Source organism: Capricornis sumatraensis, chromosome 2, assembly GCF_032405125.1.
Source record: "Capricornis sumatraensis isolate serow.1 chromosome 2, serow.2, whole genome shotgun sequence".
NCBI classification, from domain to species: Eukaryota; Metazoa; Chordata; class Mammalia; order Artiodactyla; family Bovidae; genus Capricornis; species Capricornis sumatraensis.
This window is the reverse complement of record NC_091070.1, coordinates 81,950,611-81,968,280: the sequence shown is the minus strand read 5'-3', so window position 1 is coordinate 81,968,280 and position 17,670 is coordinate 81,950,611. Positions and strand designations below refer to the sequence as shown.

Genomic DNA, 17,670 nt, shown 5'->3' with positions numbered 1-17,670 from the left:
GAACAGAGATCATTCTGTCATTTTCGAGACTGCATCCAAGTACTGCATTTTGGACTCTTCTGTTGACTATGAGGGTTACTCCATTTCTTGTACGGTTTCTTGCCCATCTGAGTAGATATAATGGTGATCTGAATTAAATTCACCCATTCAAGTCCATTTTAGTTCACTGATTCCTAAAACATGGATGTTCACTCTTGCCATCTCCTGCTTGACCACATCCAATTTACCTAGATTCATGGACCTAACATTCCAGTAATATATGCAGTATTGTTCTTTATAGCATCAGACTTTACTTTCACCACTGGACACATCTCCAACTGTGTACAAGTGGACCCCTGCAACTGAAAACTATGTTGTTCAAGGATCATCTGTATTATTTTCAGTTATTTTTTAAAGGAACTAACTTTTAGCTTTGCTCATTTTTTTTTTACTATATGTCTGCTTTTTATTGCATTGATTTCTAGTCTTTGCTTTATTATTTCCTTCTTCTAGTTTAATTTGCTGATTTTCTCTACTGTTTTGCCAACCAGTCTTCCTTTCTAACATATACTTTTAAAGTTATAAATCACTGCTTTAAATGCATCTTACAAATTTTGATACATTATATCTTCATTAATGTTCAGTTTAAAATATTATCACTTGTGATTTCTTTTTTAATTCAGGGATTACATAAAAGAAGTTCACTTAATTTATAAACACCAAAGAGTATCTAGTTATCTTTACGATGTGCCAGTTAGGTCAGTTATTTAGCAGTGCTGTTCAATTTTTCTGTTTTTATTGATTTCATGTCTGCATATTTTGTTGTTACTGAAAGATATGTATGAAAATCTACAACTTTAAGGATAAACTTGTCTAGCTCCCCTTTTACCCTGAAGTGAAGTCATCAGGTACATATAACTTTTGATTATGTCTTCATTGAAACAAGCCCCTTTTATTGTTATGAAGTGTGCTTCTTTGTCTCCAATAATGATTCTTGTCTTAAAGCCTACTTTGTCCAATAATAATGTAATTACAGGAACTTTGTTTTTGTTAGGGTCTGCCTAGTGTGTCTTTTTCCCATCCTTTTACTTTCAACCTATCTGATAATAAGAATGAATGAATCACAGACATAAATGCATATATTGTATGATTCTATTTATCTGAAATTTAATAAGTAAAAAAAAAAAAAAACAACTAAGGATAAAAAATTACAGTCATGTTTACCTCTGGGTGGGGGAGAATGAGCCTGGAAGGGGCATGAGAGAAATCTGGACACTTGAGATTTCTGCATTTTATGTACCTTGCTATATGATTTTATAGGTCAAGATTTTTTTGTTTTAGACTTTATTTTTATATATTGAGATGTAACTAACACATAACATTAAAGTATATAAAATATTAATACTGATTTGATACATTTGTAAACTGTAATATGATTACCATTTTAAAGTTAACAAACATCTCCATTCTGTCATACAATCATCATTTTTTTGTGGTAAGAACATTTAAGATCTGGTCTATCTTAGAAACTTTGAAGACAGTGGTATAATCACAATGCTAACTATAAACACAGTGTTTACTATAATTATAATGCTGTACATCAGAACTCCAGAAATTAACTGCAGGTTTTTATCCTTAGCCAGCCTCTCCTCAATTCCCCCACCCACTAATAACCACCATTCTACTCTGTTATTCTAAATGTGTATCTAAAAATCTGTTCCTTCTTGTCTTTTCCATCTCAGAAAATAGCACCTCAAATTCACCCATCACCTACAGCCAGAAGTCAGTTAACTATAATCTATCAACAAGATTTAGTCACTGCTTCTCCAAAAACATCTCATAATCATCTAGATCTCCTCCATCTCTACTGCCACCTCAGGGGTCCAGTTTACCTTAATGTTTCATTGATCTCCCAGCTCCCAATCTCTCTCTCTGCTATTCTTTCTCCTCTGAGAAACCGATTTTTAAAAACACATAACATATCCTCTGCTTAAAATTTTTTCATGGCTCCTCATCAGAATTTCAACAAAAACCAAACTCCTTTGACTTGATCAAGAAGCCCCAAAGAACTAAGTTACTGTCCATTCTCTACACTGACTTCATTCCACTATCTTCCTTGATCACTATAATCTAGTAATGCTGACCTATTTTCAATTATTTTAACATATTAAATCCTGTCCTATCTCATGGCCTATAAGATTCATCATCCCAACCCCTCACCAAGGTCACATTTACTTCAGATCATCTCTCAAAATTTGAGTTTTGAAGGGAGTGTTCATTACCTACAAATTAAAAATCGACTAATTCACTATCGTCTCTCATAGAAGCTATTCATTAATTTATACACCAAGATCATGTTAGCTAATTAATCACTAGATCATTCTAAACACAAATGTCAGACCCTGTGCATTGTGTTTAGAATGATCTAGTGATAAATTAGCAGCACAGAGTTTGACATGTGCTTCGTGTTTTAATAAATATTTCTTGAATAAATGAATCAGTGATGAGTGAATGAGTGGTCTTAATTCTGACTCTCACCTCAAGATCCAGAAAAAACATATTGCTCCACAATATTCCACAGCATCACTACCTCGCCTAGAAACTGCCTTCAATATCAGGCTTACATATCAAATGGTTGAAGGGTAATGGGTTCCTCAATTACAAACAATGGATGGGCAAAATTATGAAGATTCCTTTCTGCAGGAGTTAAGTCTCAGCATATTCATTAGGAGCTCAGGCTCACAAATATCCAAAGGTACATGAGGACATGAGGCCTCATGGATGTAGAGAAGAGAAAAATTCAATCAACCATACATAGATGAACTAGTGGGTTTCAGACATACCAATGGTATCTATTCTTGCAGATCTAAAAAGGCCATTACACGTCTGTAATAACCTGTATGAGGAAGGAATCTGAGAAAGAATGGATACATGTATACGTATAGCTGAACTGCTTTGTTGTACACCTGCGCACCTGCTGTACACCTGAAACTAACACAACATTATAAATCAACTAAACCCCAACATAAAATAAAAGTCAAATTTAAAGAATTAAAAATAAACAAGATAAAAAGGCTATTACATTTAGAATGGATTGACATCAATTTTAGCTGCAGGAAAAAACCAATAAAACCATCAGCTAATGACAGCAGAATACTGCAGAGAACAGTATGAATTTTGGAACCATCCTTATAAAATTTCTCCCACTGCTATTGACCAACTACAAAGAAAACAGTATAACAGGGATGGTGATAACAGTTAAGAACACTCCTCTGTCCTAAAGGCTTATTCAATGAGAAATTTACTGACCTTTACCCCATATTTTACTTTCCCGGCATAATGCTTTATGATGAAAGCAGGCTCCATCACAGCTGGAAATTCAATGTAAGAATTCTCTTCATGTTGGTGCTTAAACTTGTCCAGCAGGGTTTGATTTGTAGCCTGTGGAAAACTAAATTAAAAATAAAAACAAAAACACTAAAGAAAGATGCAGCAGTTAATAAAGTATTTTTTTAATAATTACAATTTCATCTAACAAATTTAGCAAATTACAAAGAGCTTTCACTTAAATAAATTCTCATAACAATCTGAGAGGAAATGGACATCAAGTTGCCAACATTTGCTGGATCATAGGAAGAGCAAGGGAATTCCAGAAAAATATCAACTTATGCTTCATTGACTACACTAAAGCCTTTGACTGTGTGGATCACAACAAACTGTGGAAAACTCTTAAAGATATGGGAATATAAGACCATCTTACCTGTCTCTTGAGAGAAACAAGAGAGTTTCTTGTTTGTGAGGCAAGAAGCAATACTTAGAACCAGACATGGAACAAAGGACTGGTTCAAAATTGGGAAAGGAGTACAAGAAGGCTGTATATTGTCAGTCTGCTTATTTAACTTCTATGCACGGTACATCATGGGGAATGCCAGGTTAGATGAATCACAAGGTGGAATCAAGACTGCCAGGAACAACCTCAAATATGCAGATGACACCATCCTAGTGGCAGAAAGCGAAGAAGAACTAAAGAGCCTCTTGATGAACGTGAAAGAGGAGAGTGAAAAAGCCCCTCTTGAAAATCAATATTGAAAAAACTAAGATCAGGGCATCCAGTCCCATCACTTTATAGCAAATAGAAGGCGAAAAAGCGGAAATAGTGACAGATTTTCTCTTCTTGAGCTCAAAAATCACTGCAGATGGTGACTGTAGCCATGAAATTAGAAGATGCTTGCTTCTTGGAAGAAAAGCTATGACAAGCCTAGACAGTGTATTAAAAAGCAGAGATATTACTTTGCTGACAAAGGTTCATCTAGTCAAAGATATCATTTTTTCCAGTAGTATGCATGGATGTGAGAGTTGGACATAAAGGCTGAGCACCGAAGAACTGATGCTTTTGCACTGTGGTGCTGTGTCCTTTGGACAGCAACAAGATCAAACCAATCAGTCCTAAGGAAATCAACCCTGAATATTCATTGGAAGGACTGATGCTGAAGCTGAAGCTCCAATGCTTTGGCCACCTGATGCGAAGAGCTGACTCACTGGAAAAGACCCTGACACTGGGAAAGACTGAGGGCAGGAGGAGAAGAGGGTGAAGAGGATGAGATGGCTGGATGGCGTCACTGATTCAATGAACATGAACTTGGGCAAACTCCAGGAGATAGTGAGGGACAGGGAGGCCTGGTGTGCTACATTCTATGGGGTTGCAAAGAGTCAGACATGACTTAGTGATTGAACAACAACAAAACAATCTGAAAGATGAGTGAAAAAAGATTTAGTATTCCTATTTTGTAAGTGAGAGCTCAAAAGTTGTGATCTGCCTAACACATACTATGCAAATATCAGAAGTAAGAAAATTAACTCAGGTTTTTATATGTTTATCTTGCGTCACAGTGTGCTGCACCATAAGACTCAAAGGATAATAAAAACCAAATCACATGTTGCTTGGGTTCAAGAACTTGCAAAAAGGGAATGATCTCTCAGGTTGGACAGGTCCTTTAAATCCAGAGTAATTTTTTTTATTACAAATTAAGTAGTAATTTTCTTACCTACATCAGTTACTGAATGTTTTTATATTATATCTATTATTCTTTCAAATACACATCAGTAGACTTATACTCACTGATGAACATTTCATATCTAGGAATCATTCAAATTATATTTATTAAGAAGTAACTACATAATAATAGTAGATATTTAGTGGATAAGTTATATCCACTCTTTGCAACCCCCATGGACTAGAGCCCACCAGGTTCCTCTGTCCATAGGATTTCCCAGACAAGAATACTGAAGTGGGTTGCAATTTCCTTCTCCAGAGGATCTTTCTGACCCAGGGATCAAACCAGCGATCCTGCATTGTCAGGCAGATTCTTTACCACTGTGCCACCAGAGAATACAGTATATTACTAGCAACAATAGTAGTACAGACATATAAAACTTTAGAACAGAAAAAAGAAATCACTAGTGGTTGGGAATAATGGAAAGATTCAGAGGATACAAGAGGCAACTACAAGCTATATTTTTAAAGTTTGGTAGGAGTTTCAAACAGAGAAAATAATCACTGACCAAAAAAGAAAAAGAGAGGGCAAGTATATTTCAGAGAATAGTTTCATTTAATAGTACTTGAAATAATGAAAAATAATGTGATGTGAGATATAAAGATATTGAATACAATATCTAATGTATTAAAATGATTCCAAAACTACAAGAAAAATGGTTAATTACATAGTACATATTAGAACCAGGAAGGAGAAAGGTCTTTGATGTCAGATAGTCATTACCTACATTATGAATTCTGTCTGTGACCTTGGGCAAGCTAGGTACAACCTTCTTTAGGAACTGGCTTGTTAATCCACAAATGAGTAAAATGAATGATAGTGCTAGAAGAATTAATAACACTAGCAAAAATACCTAACATTAGTTGGCATCCTATAGGGATGATATAAATTAATCTACTTTTTCATGTTAGCAACACTGCCATTTTCCTAGTCAACTGAGGCCTGCTTTTGCATCAAACACTATCCCTTCCTCTCAGCTTTTCTCTCCTTCCCAGAACTCTAAAGCCATTCCAGAACAGGTTACAACTCTTGAACAATTTCAGAGAATACAGCAACAGCCTTTATAGCAGCCTTTGTGATTCTAATTTTACCAGGTTTCATATCACCAAACAGAACTATCAAAATAAATTTTCCTACAATGTGCTTTTAATGGTGTGCCTCCCCTACTTTAGAAAATTGAAATCCAAGCTCCTAAGCCCAGACCAACCCAACTTCGGCAAACACATCTCTCACTACTCCACAGCAGCATGCTTCTTTTCAGGAAGGATGTTCATCTCATTGTTTCTACCTAAAGGTCTATTTGCCTTCTAATCCTTTGAGTCATTAAAAAGCTTGTGATTTGTTTCTTTTTTCTTGGATAAACAATGGAAAAAATTAAATGTTTCCATTTAAACTTCCATTATTAAAACCAATGCTAATTTTCATGTTTATGGGACATTTATATTGTTTATTTACATCTTTTGCCCATTTTTATTGATACATTATTTTTTTTTGATTGGAAGATAATTAATGAGAACAAATATGAGGGCAGTTTCTATTCCAAATAAGGAAAGATGAGAAAATAAGCTTTCCACCAGTCCTGCAGTCAATAAACAATTGTGGATACATAATTCATAATCAAGCAAAAACAGAGGCCAAGTAGACATTATTGTGAATTTCAGAACTCTTCATCTAGTGTTCCCCAAAGACTATCTGCAAGGGTAGCCTTAGATTAGTGTTTCTTTGCACTAATCTAAGGCTACCCTAACTAAGGAGTTTTAAAAAATACCACTGCCTGGACCCCATCTCCTGTAATTCTACTGAATTGATGCTAGGCCAGTGACAAAGTACTATTTATAAGCTCCCCAGGTAATTCTTACAAACAAGCAAGACTGATAAAATGCTGGCTGAAATGAAAGCTCTGATTTTAACTTCAGTTTGTTAAATAAAACGCAGAATCTGATTCAAGAAGTCTGGGATGGAAGTGTGAGACTCTGTACTTGTAACAACCTTTAAGACGCTGCCACTGCTGCTGTCAGCAGGCCATGTCGAGTACTATGGAAACGACTAATGACACTCTTAACCCGGCTTACACCATTCCTCCTTTCTAAACTCCACACTGCATCCTTTAGGATCTAATTTATAAAATTTGAACAGCCAGCAGACAACAAAGACAAGATTAAACAAGAATTCTAACTTCCGACATGTGCTCCTAAAGCACTACAAACACGCTGACTGAAGCAGGAATACCAGTAAGAATATATCACGTAATAGATCCTCTACAGAACAAAATATTTTCAGAGGAAAAATACTCAAAGTGATTTCAAAAACAGCTCTCTCCAAATGACACTAATTTACTGTCAAGTCCTCTTTATTGGTACATGAAAGAGGGAAAATATTTCATATCTTTGCATCTTCTGGGAAGTTAAAAGAGATAGACAAAGCTGGCTAATTTATAAGGAAAATAACAGGATTAACTTAAAGCAAGGGAATTAATACTATGGTTTATTAAAAAATTTTATGGAGTTGATATAGAAGCACAACTGAAGTGGCAATTAAGAGGCTATTCAGTCCAATCTCCTATCTGCAAAAGTACCTTGATAGATGATGCAAAATAATTACTATAATGGAAAATTCTATTCCTTTATGAAGCAGCTGCTAATCAGTTCTAATGACTAAAAAGCTCTTTCTTATATTGAACCAACATCCGTCTTCCTATAATTTCTGGACCCCACAAGCTTCTGGATAACAGCAAAAAGGTGACATTCTCTTCATTGGGCAATATTTACATTTCTGTGAGGTAGCAACTGACCAGGTGAAGATGGTCTTTGTATAACATAATAAGATGTGCACTCAATGAAACTTTGCTTAAAGAATAACAGACAAGACCCCTTTGCTCTATTCATGTTTTAATTATATATCCATAGTTTATTTCCTGCTCACAACCACTGTAAGATATAGAGTAGACAGCTTTATAATTTAATCATCATTATTTCCTTTTTGCATGCAAGAAAACTGAGGACTAAGGATATTAAGAGATTTGCTGAGGGTAGTTAATAGAGCTGGAATACAACCCTGAACTTCTGACATCACAGTCTAAGCATTATGGTAAAGCAAATAAGGACAATACTTCAAAGCACAAGCTCATTACTCTGTTCTCCATAGCTCATGTTTGTTTTTGTTTGATTTATTCTTGTATTTTTATTTTGCTTGTATACTAGTTTTTTATATACCAGAGAAGATGGGGCAGGGGGAAGGTGAAATCAGTAAAAGGGATCAACTGTATGGTGACAGATAAAAAATAAACTTTTGGTAGTGAGCACATACTGTAGGGTATACAGAAGTAGAAATATAATGTACATATGAATCTTACATAATGTTATAAACCAATGTTACCACAATAAAAAAGGAAAATGAAAGTTCAAGTAAAAGACAGAAATAAAGCTTCTTATTCTGAAATACCTGGTGGATTTGAATCTCAAGTCCATCATTTACTATACATATGATCTTTTTCTCAAATTGCTTAAATTTTCTTGTTCATAAGATATCTCAAACAAAATAACTTTATCATTTTAATATTTACAATGGTTCTCCATACTAAATATCAAAATCACCTATGACACTTTCTAAAATAAAATATATCAGAAGTAAGGCATCCAAGCAGAGTTAAGAATCACTAACTTCAAAATTTTATAAGAGATAATGTATGTTTGGGGAAATATAGAGCAATACAAGAAACATTTACAACTTTGCACATAAAATTAAACTGCTTTTTGCTGAATTTTAATTCATTTAGATTAATGGAAATAGACTAATGATGGAAGGGCAGATATAATTGTTGGCAATCTCCTTTCCAATATATTTTGCAGCTCTGCCATATTACTTGATAATTCTGTGCAGCAATTCTGTGAGTTTATGGTATAGTAATATGGCAATAACAAATAATTTACCATACATATCAGGATATTCTTAGAGTAAAAGTAAGTGCCTTTAATAACTACAATGAACAATCAGTATAAACTTTAGATTGTCCTACACAAATCTGGTATACAGTCATCCTACCTATGAAAGTTACTACTTAATATTTTATATCTTAGTTTAATGGGTATAGTATTAAATGAGGAATCAAGTGACCTAATTCAATTCCTAAATATTTTACTAAAGAGTCATAGAAAACCAACACACTCTCCACCACTTTGGTTTCTCCAATTCTAGATTTGCCATCTCTTAGAATAATTAAACTATAATAATACTTTCTAGAGCACTGAGAACACAGTAGAGGATGCTCCAAGAAGCTTTATTTCTGCCACATATATATTTAAGTTTAGTTGGGCTTCCCTTTTGGCTCAGAGGGTAAAGCACCTGCCTGTGATACAGAACACCCAGGTTCGATCTCTGGATCAGGAAGATTCCCTGGAGAAGGAAATGGCAACCCACTCCAGTATTCTTGCCGAGAGAATCCCATGGACAGAGGAGACTGGTGGGCTACAGTCCATGGGGTCACAAAGAGTCGGACATGACTGAGTGACTACACTTAGCTTACCTAACTTATACTGAACAGTGTTACCAAGGGATGGCAAATATCTAACATATGCAGTCACTAAAAACTTGCACAGCCACGGCAGATATCACAAATCTATTATTATACTCTTAACCACTAAACAAGAAAACTGCAAACACACCTCATATGTAAAACTTAATTCAATAAGAGAGAAACACAAAACAAAAAAATATATACCAACAATTGAACATCCAAGTGACTCTGCAGAAGAAATTTGGAAAAAGTCAAGGAAAAAATGAGCTGAGTAGTGAAGTCCATCCAACTTTCTTATAAACACACAAAAAAATGCATACCAGGGAAACTTTCGCTCTTAATAACATTAAGAAGAAAGTTTAGGGCTTAAAAAGACATGAAAAACTCAAATGGGCAATAACAAAACTAAAAAGAAGCATACTCACTTGCTTTCTTCATCCAAAAGATGGAGCAGGCCTGTTGGTTTCTTGCTAATAAGATTTATGCAACAGGTATTATCAATATAGTCTATATTGTGCCAGCTGATACCTTCAGTTCTATATTCCTCCTAGGAAATAACAAATTAACAATTTATTCACCTTGCAGAAAATAAAAAGGTATGTGAGAATAAGGACTAAAAAGTTTTTACCAGGATTAAAAGAATAGACTAAACTTTTAAAAATCATTAATCTACACAATGAAAGAAATGTATATTTTAGTTGCATAAAATCGTGATATAGTATATGTCTATTTTAATAGTACATGCAACCAAATTTTCTGATTAGAATCCTATTTGTGATTCCACTCAGATGGAAAACTAAGTCTTATTTGTTTTAGCTACACTGTCTGATGATTACACTAAGGAAAAATATAAAACGAAAGACTAATTTCTCCCACACAACTTGAAGCCATCAAGAAGAACTATTGGATAACCAACAGTGAATTTACTGAAACAATGTCTGAGAAAAGTGGAAAACTATCACCTCCAGTGATCACTGATAAAAATCATATAGAATTCATACGTACTCAACTTTGGCAAAAAAAAAAAAAGAATAACTTTCAAAAGGCAGGGGCAGAGTAGTTTCCCCAATTCCAAGACTAAATAACTCAAAGCTCACACACTGAGTAACCATTCGAAACTCTCTTATGAAACCCCTACTGTTCCTTCTTCAACCTCTACATGGGAAATAAATATCCTTTTATTCATCTCTGTGATGCTTTTAAACTGTCAGAAAGATGATTCTGAAAATAAAGAAGGTTCTACACTGCAACGATATTTAGGCACCAAACTAATATCCTGTTCATCTGATGGTTTTAGTATTCACTGATTATCTCTCAGCAAATACAGTGGTTTTGTGAAACAGTGATTTTAATAATTTAATCACTTTCTGTATTATTATTATCCTGTAAGGAAAAGTAGACCCTAGTATAAACTAGTTACTCATTGCAAAAAGTAAATGCTAACTTAATTTTTCCCCCTCAACAGTTTCACAAGCAAGTAGTGGTATATAAAGGTCACCCCCAAGCAATGGTAAAGTTTTTTCCCTATGCCTTTTCACAGCATGGATAAAAAGCATACTAGATAGTGTAAGCATATGGATTTTTATATTCTTTACTAGTATTTCAAAATCCCTTCTCATTCCAGTTTCCCAATGGTGATTCAGATCCTCCTGCTGCTGCTGCTGCTAATTCGCTTCAGTCGTGTCCAACTCTGTGCGACCCCATAGACGGCAGCCCACCATCCCTGGGATTCTCCAGGCAAGAACACTGGAGTGGGTTGCCATTTCCGTCTCCAATGCTCCTGCTCAAAGTTAACTATTATCCTAACTTCTAATACCAGTGACAAAACCCACCTCTTTATAAAAATTATATATATAGAACCATGCAATACATATTCTTTTCATCTGGCTTTTCTTCTGTCACTCAACATTATGTTTCAGAGAAACATCTATGTTGTCGAATGCATCTATGCATTTTAAGTGCTGTAAGACAGGGGTTGTGAAGTACTACTTTTACTCATTTATGCATTGTCTAGGCTGCTTTCTCAAAGTAATAGCAGAGCTGAGACCACATGACCTCCAAAACCCAGAAGACTGATTTACTTATACTTTTTTATAAGTATACTTTTTTATAGAAAAGTCATGCCAAAATCTGCTACGGAGCATTAACTCTCACTTTAATATACAACAGAATCACATGAAGAGCTTGTTAAAAAAAAAGAAGGCACAAACTCAGAATTTGTGAATAAGAAAGTCTGGGGTAGTGCACTTGGAAGGAGTGCCTAGATGATACTGATTGTACCAGTAGGGATAGAAGAATAACTAACTCTTCAAGAACCAATGATATACTTATATATAATACACTCATATACGGGACTACTGATGGACATTACACTCATTTCCAATTTTGGCTATTAAAAATAATGGCATTATGTACATTTCTGTGCAAAACTTTTTGTAAGCATTTATATAGATTTGGAGAGTGAAACTACCGGCTTATAAACTACAAACATACAAACTCAGAAGATACTGCCAAACAATTTTCTTTTTTTTTTTATTGCCATATACATCTTAATCCATCTTATCCATTTTTTTTTTAATTTTAAAATCTTTAATTCTTATATGTGTTCCCAAACATGAACCCCCCTCCCACCTCCCTCCCCATAACATCTCTGTGGGTCATCCCCATGCACCAGCCCCAAGCATGCTGTATCCTGCGTCAGACATAGACTGGCAATTCAATTCTTACATGATAGTATACATGATAGAATGCCATTCTCCCAAATCATCCCACCCTCTCCCTCTCCCTCTCCCTCTGAGTCCAAAAGTCCATTATACACCGCTGTGTCTTTTTTCCTGTCTTGCATACAGGGTCGTCATTGCCATCTTTCTAAATTCCATATATATGTGTTAGTATACTGTATTGGTGTTTTTCTTTCTGGCTTACTTCACTCTGTATAATCGGCTCCAGTTTCATCCATCTCATCAGAACTGATTCAAATGAATTCTTTTTAACGGCTGAGTAATACTCCATTGTGTACATGTACCACAGCTTTCTTATCCATTCATCTGCTGATGGACATCTAGGTTGTTTCCATGTCCTGGCTATTATAAACAGTGCTGCGATGAACATTGGGGTACATGTGTCTCTTTCAATTCTGGTTTCCTCGGTGTGTATGCCCAGCAGTGGGATTGCTGGGTCATAAGGTAGTTCTATTTGCAATTTTTTAAGGAATCTCCACACTGTTCTCCATAGTGGCTGTACTAGTTTGCATTCCCACCAACAGTGTAGGAGGGTTCCCTTTTCTCCACACCCTCTCCAGCATTTATTGCTTGCAGATTTTTGGATCGCAGCCATTCTGACTGGTGTGAAGTGGTACCTCATTGTGGTTTTGATTTGCATTTCTCTGATAATGAGTGATGTTGAGCATCTTTTCATGTGTTTGTTAGCCATCTGTATGTCTTCTTTGGAGAAACGTCTATTTAGTTCTTTGGCCCATTTTTTGATTGGGTCGTTTATTTTTCTGGAATTGAGCTGCATAAGTTGCTTGTATATTTTTGAGATTAGTTGTTTGTCAGTTGCTTCATTTGCTATTATTTTCTCCCATTCAGAAGGCTGTCTTTTCACCTTGCTTATATTTTCCTTTGTTGTGCAGAAGCTTTTAATTTTAATTAGATCCCATTTGTTTATTTTTGCTTTTATTTCCAGAATTCTGGGAGGTGGATCATAGAGGATTCTGCTGTGATTTATGTCGGAGAGTGTTTTGCCTATGTTCTCCTCTAGGAGTTTTATAGTTTCTGGTCTTACATTTAGATCTTTAATCCATTTTGAGTTTATTTTTGTGTGCGGTGTTAGAAAGTGATCCAGTTTCATTCTTTTACAAGTGGTTGACCAGTTTTCCCAGCACCACTTGTTAAAGAGATTGTCTTTACTCCATTGTATATTCTTGCCTCCTTTGTCAAAGATAAGGTGTCCATATGTGTGTGGATTTATCTCTGGGCTTTCTATTTTGTTCCATTGATCTATATGTCTGTCTTTGTGCCAGTACCATACTGTTTTGATGACTGTGGCTTTGTAGTAGAGCCTGAAGTCAGGCAAGTTGATTCCTCCAGTTCCATTCTTCTTTCTCAAGATTGCTTTGGCAATTCGAGGTTTTTTGTATTTCCATACAAATCTTGAAATTATTTGCTCTAGTTCTGTGAAAAATATGGCTGGTAGCTTGATAGGGATTGCATTGAATTTGTAAATTGCTTTGGGTAGTATACTCATTTTCACTATATTGATTCTTCTGATCCATGAACATGGTATATTTCTCCATCTATTAGTGTCCTCTTTGATTTCTTTCATCAGTGTTTTATAGTTTTCTATATATAGGTCTTTAGTTTCTTTAGGTAGATATACTCCTAAGTATTTTATTCTTTTCGTTGCAATGGTGAATGGAATTGTTTCCTTAATTTCTTTTTCTACTTTCTCATTATTAGTGTATAGGAATGCAAGGGATTTCTGTGTGTTGATTTTATATCCTGCAACTTTACTATATTCATTGATGAGCTCTAGTAATTTTCTGGTGGAGTCTTTAGGGTTTTCCATGTAGAGGATCATGTCATCTGCAAACAGTGAGAGTTTTACTTCTTCTTTTCCAATTTGGATTCCTTTTATTTCTTTTTCTGCTCTGATTGCTGTGGCCAAAGCTTCCAGAACTATGTTGAATAGTAGCGGTGAAAGTGGACACCCTTGTCTTGTTCCTGACTTTAGGGGAAATGCTTTCAATTTTTCACCATTGAGGATAATGTTAGCTGTGGGTTTGTCATATATAGCTTTTATTATGTTGAGGTATGTTCCTTCTATTCCTGCTTTCTGGAGAGTTTTTATCATAAATGGATGTTGAATTTTATCAAAGGCCTTCTCTGCATCTATTGAGATAATCATATGGCTTTTATTTTTCAATTTGTTAATGTGGTGAATTACATTGATTGATTTGCGGATATTGAAGAATCCTTGCATCCCTGGGATAAAGCCCACTTGGTCATGGTGTATGATCTTTTTAATGTGTTGTTGGATTCAAACAATTTTCTAAAGTGGCTGTACCAATCTATGCACCCACCACCAGTGTATGAGACTTCCCAGTGCACAGTATTTCTCTAATATCTGTATTATCAGTTTTTTTCATTTTAGTCATTCTGGTGAATGCCTAGAAATATTTAAGTATGGGTTTAATTTTATTTTTCCTAAAGACTAATAAATGAAATATCTTTTCCTATGTTTACTTTCCATTTGGATGTCCTCACAAGCCTACATTCATAATAAAAATTCTAAGAAAACATCCTCGCCTTGTTCTCAATCTTAGGGGGAAATCATTTAGTCTGTTTCCATTAAGTATGATATTAACTGTTGTTTTTTTATAAATGGCCTTTATCGGGAAGTTCCCTTCTATACCTAGTTTGCTAAAGGTTTTGTTTTGAACAAGACTGAGTATGTAATTTTATCAAATGCATTTTATATTTTTATTGAGAACACCATGAATTTTTTTCTTCTTCTGTTTTGTTAATGGATGAATTAAACTAATTGGTGGTCAAATGTAATACACACCAGAAAAAACTCCACTTGGTTCTGATATATTATCCTTTTGTATATCTCGCTGGACTTAAGTTTATTAATATTTGTTTAAATATTAGCAAACTGAAAATTTCCTAAACAAATATTAGCAAACTGAAAATTTCCACTTCTAATAATGTTCTTCACAGATTTAGGTTATCTTGGCTCCCTATAATATGTTGAGAATTGTCCCCTTTTATCTATTCCACATAAAAATTTATGTCAAACTGAAAATACTTTCACCATTTATGTCAAACTGAAAATACTTCTTTCACCACTGGCAGAATTCATCAGTGGTGCCATTTTGGCTTACAATGCCCTTTATGGAAAGAATTTAATTACATATTCAATTTCTTTAATAGTTACATTTTTTTTTGTTGTGCTGGGTCTTCATTGCTGCACACAGGCTTTCTCTAGTTGCAGCAAGCGGGGGCTACTCTCTATGTGCTGTGTGTAGGCTTCTCATTGAGGTGGCTTCTCTTACTGCAGAGCATGGGCTCCACGTGCCCAGGCTCACTAGTTGTGGCACACAGGCTTAGTTGCTCCACAACATGTAGGATCTTCCTGGACCAGGGATGGAACCTATGTCCCCTGCATTGGCAGGTGGCTTCTCAACCAAAGGATGGCAAGGGAAGTCCTAATAGTTAAAAGATTTGAACTTTTGTTTTATCTGTGTCAACACAGTTTTGAAAAGTTTTTTCTCATATTATTTGATAAGCCTACTTATGGACATAAAGTTGTTTAGTGTATTCTGTAACTTTTTAATATGTATAGGATATACAATGATATAGTCTTTATCATTGGAATTCTGGCTATTTATATCCCTGTCTTTATGTGTCTGTCTCTTTCCCACTAATTTCTTGAGGCTTTTATAAATGTTATTGGTCATTTCAAAGAATTACTTATGTTTCAAAGTTTATGATTTTTGTTGATCTCTTCCCATAATACATTTTTCATTTGTATTTATTCTCTTTTTTTATTATTTCCCTTTGTTTAGGTTTCTGATCATTTTCAAATGTGTTAAATCACTGCTCTTCAATCCTAAAATGTTCTGATAGCTATAAAATTTTCCTCTAATTAAATCATTAGTCAAATTTCTTCAGAGACTAAAGTACACCTTTAGACACAAGTTTTAATATTTAACATATTAGGTTCAAAATGCTCTCTAATTTTTTCAATTTCTAAGCTATTTAGAAATTCATTTCTTAACTTTTAATCATAAAGTATTTTCTAGTTATCTTTTTGTTGTTGGTTTCTGATATAACTTTACTATGCTTTTGAGATCTGTGTGATTTCAATACTGTGAAATTTCCAAGGCACTTTCAGCAGTCTTCTCTATCATCGTAGTTCAAAGGCATCAATTCTTTGGTGTTTTGCCTTCTTTACGGTCCAGCTCTCAAAACCGTACGTGACCACTGGGAAGACCACAGTGTTGACTATACACACTTTTGTCAGCAGAGTAATGTCTCTGCTTTTCAACACACTGCTTAGTTTTGTCATCGCTTTCCTGCCAAGAAGCAATCATCTTCTGATTTCATAGCTGCAGTCACCATCCACAGTGATTTCAGAAATCTGTAACTATTTCCACCTTTTCCCTTCTATCTGTCATACAGTAATGGGGCCAGATGCCATGATTTTAGTATTTTATTAATATTTAGTCTTAAGCTAGCTTTTTCACTCTCCTCCTTCACCCTCATCAAGAGGCTCTTTGGTTCCTCTTCACTTTCTGCCGTTAGAGTGGTATCATCTGCATATCTGAGGTTGTTGATGTTTCTCCTGCCTGTTTTGATTCCAGCTTGTAACTCATCCAGCATTTGCATTCTTAGGGCTTCTCAAACATGTGCATGTTGGATTTTTTTGTTTTTTGTTTTAATTTTGGAAAATTATCAGCCATTGTTTCTTCAAATAAAGCTTCATTCCTATTCTCTCACTTTCACATATGTTTTCCAGAATTCCTGTTATACATATGCTAGATCTTTTCACTATGTCCCATATGCCTTAGTCCTAGATTTTCCTAAATTTAGGATTTTTTTTTAAAGTTTGCTGTTCTTTAATAAAATTATCACTTCAAAAAATTTCTTGAAGCCACTGTTTAAGTTCATGTTGGTAAGATCATTATCTGAATCCCCTATGGTAGTCTACTGTCTCACTTCTCATGGTTTTTCCTCATGTTGGTTTCCTTCCTTGTATATCTTAAACAAACATCTCAGTTAAAAACCTGAATGCTCGCATGTGAAAATGTGCAGAGAACTTTAGTAATGAGATGATCTCTTTCTCCATCAGAGACTGAATTTGCTCTTAGCAGGTGGCTAAGAACACTGGAAATTCTACACTGTTTTAACCCAATCAGGAACTGAAATTATTTTAAACTGAACTTTAGCCCCTATGATGCCTGCCTGCTCTATTTCTGCTTTGGTGGTTGGCTTAGTCGCTGAGTCATGTCTGACTCTTGTGACCCCACAGACTGTAGCCTGACAGGCTCCTCTGTCCATGGGATTTCCCAGGCAAGAATACTGCAGTGGGCTGCCATTTCCTTCTCCAGGGGATCTT

The 17,670-nt window shown here is 35.1% G+C and overlaps 1 protein-coding gene across 1 annotated transcript in view; it reads right to left on the bottom strand.

The window, feature by feature from the left end:
• Positions 1-17,670, bottom strand: part of MYO9A (myosin IXA) — a 183,603-nt gene that overhangs the window by 122,835 nt on the left and 43,098 nt on the right. The window contains exons 11-12 of the mRNA XM_068964194.1: positions 9,972-10,093; positions 3,289-3,430 (exon numbers count right to left, since the gene is read on the bottom strand). Of these exons, the coding sequence (XP_068820295.1) occupies positions 3,289-3,430; positions 9,972-10,093 (264 nt within the window). The remainder of the gene's footprint in view (positions 1-3,288; positions 3,431-9,971; positions 10,094-17,670) is intronic.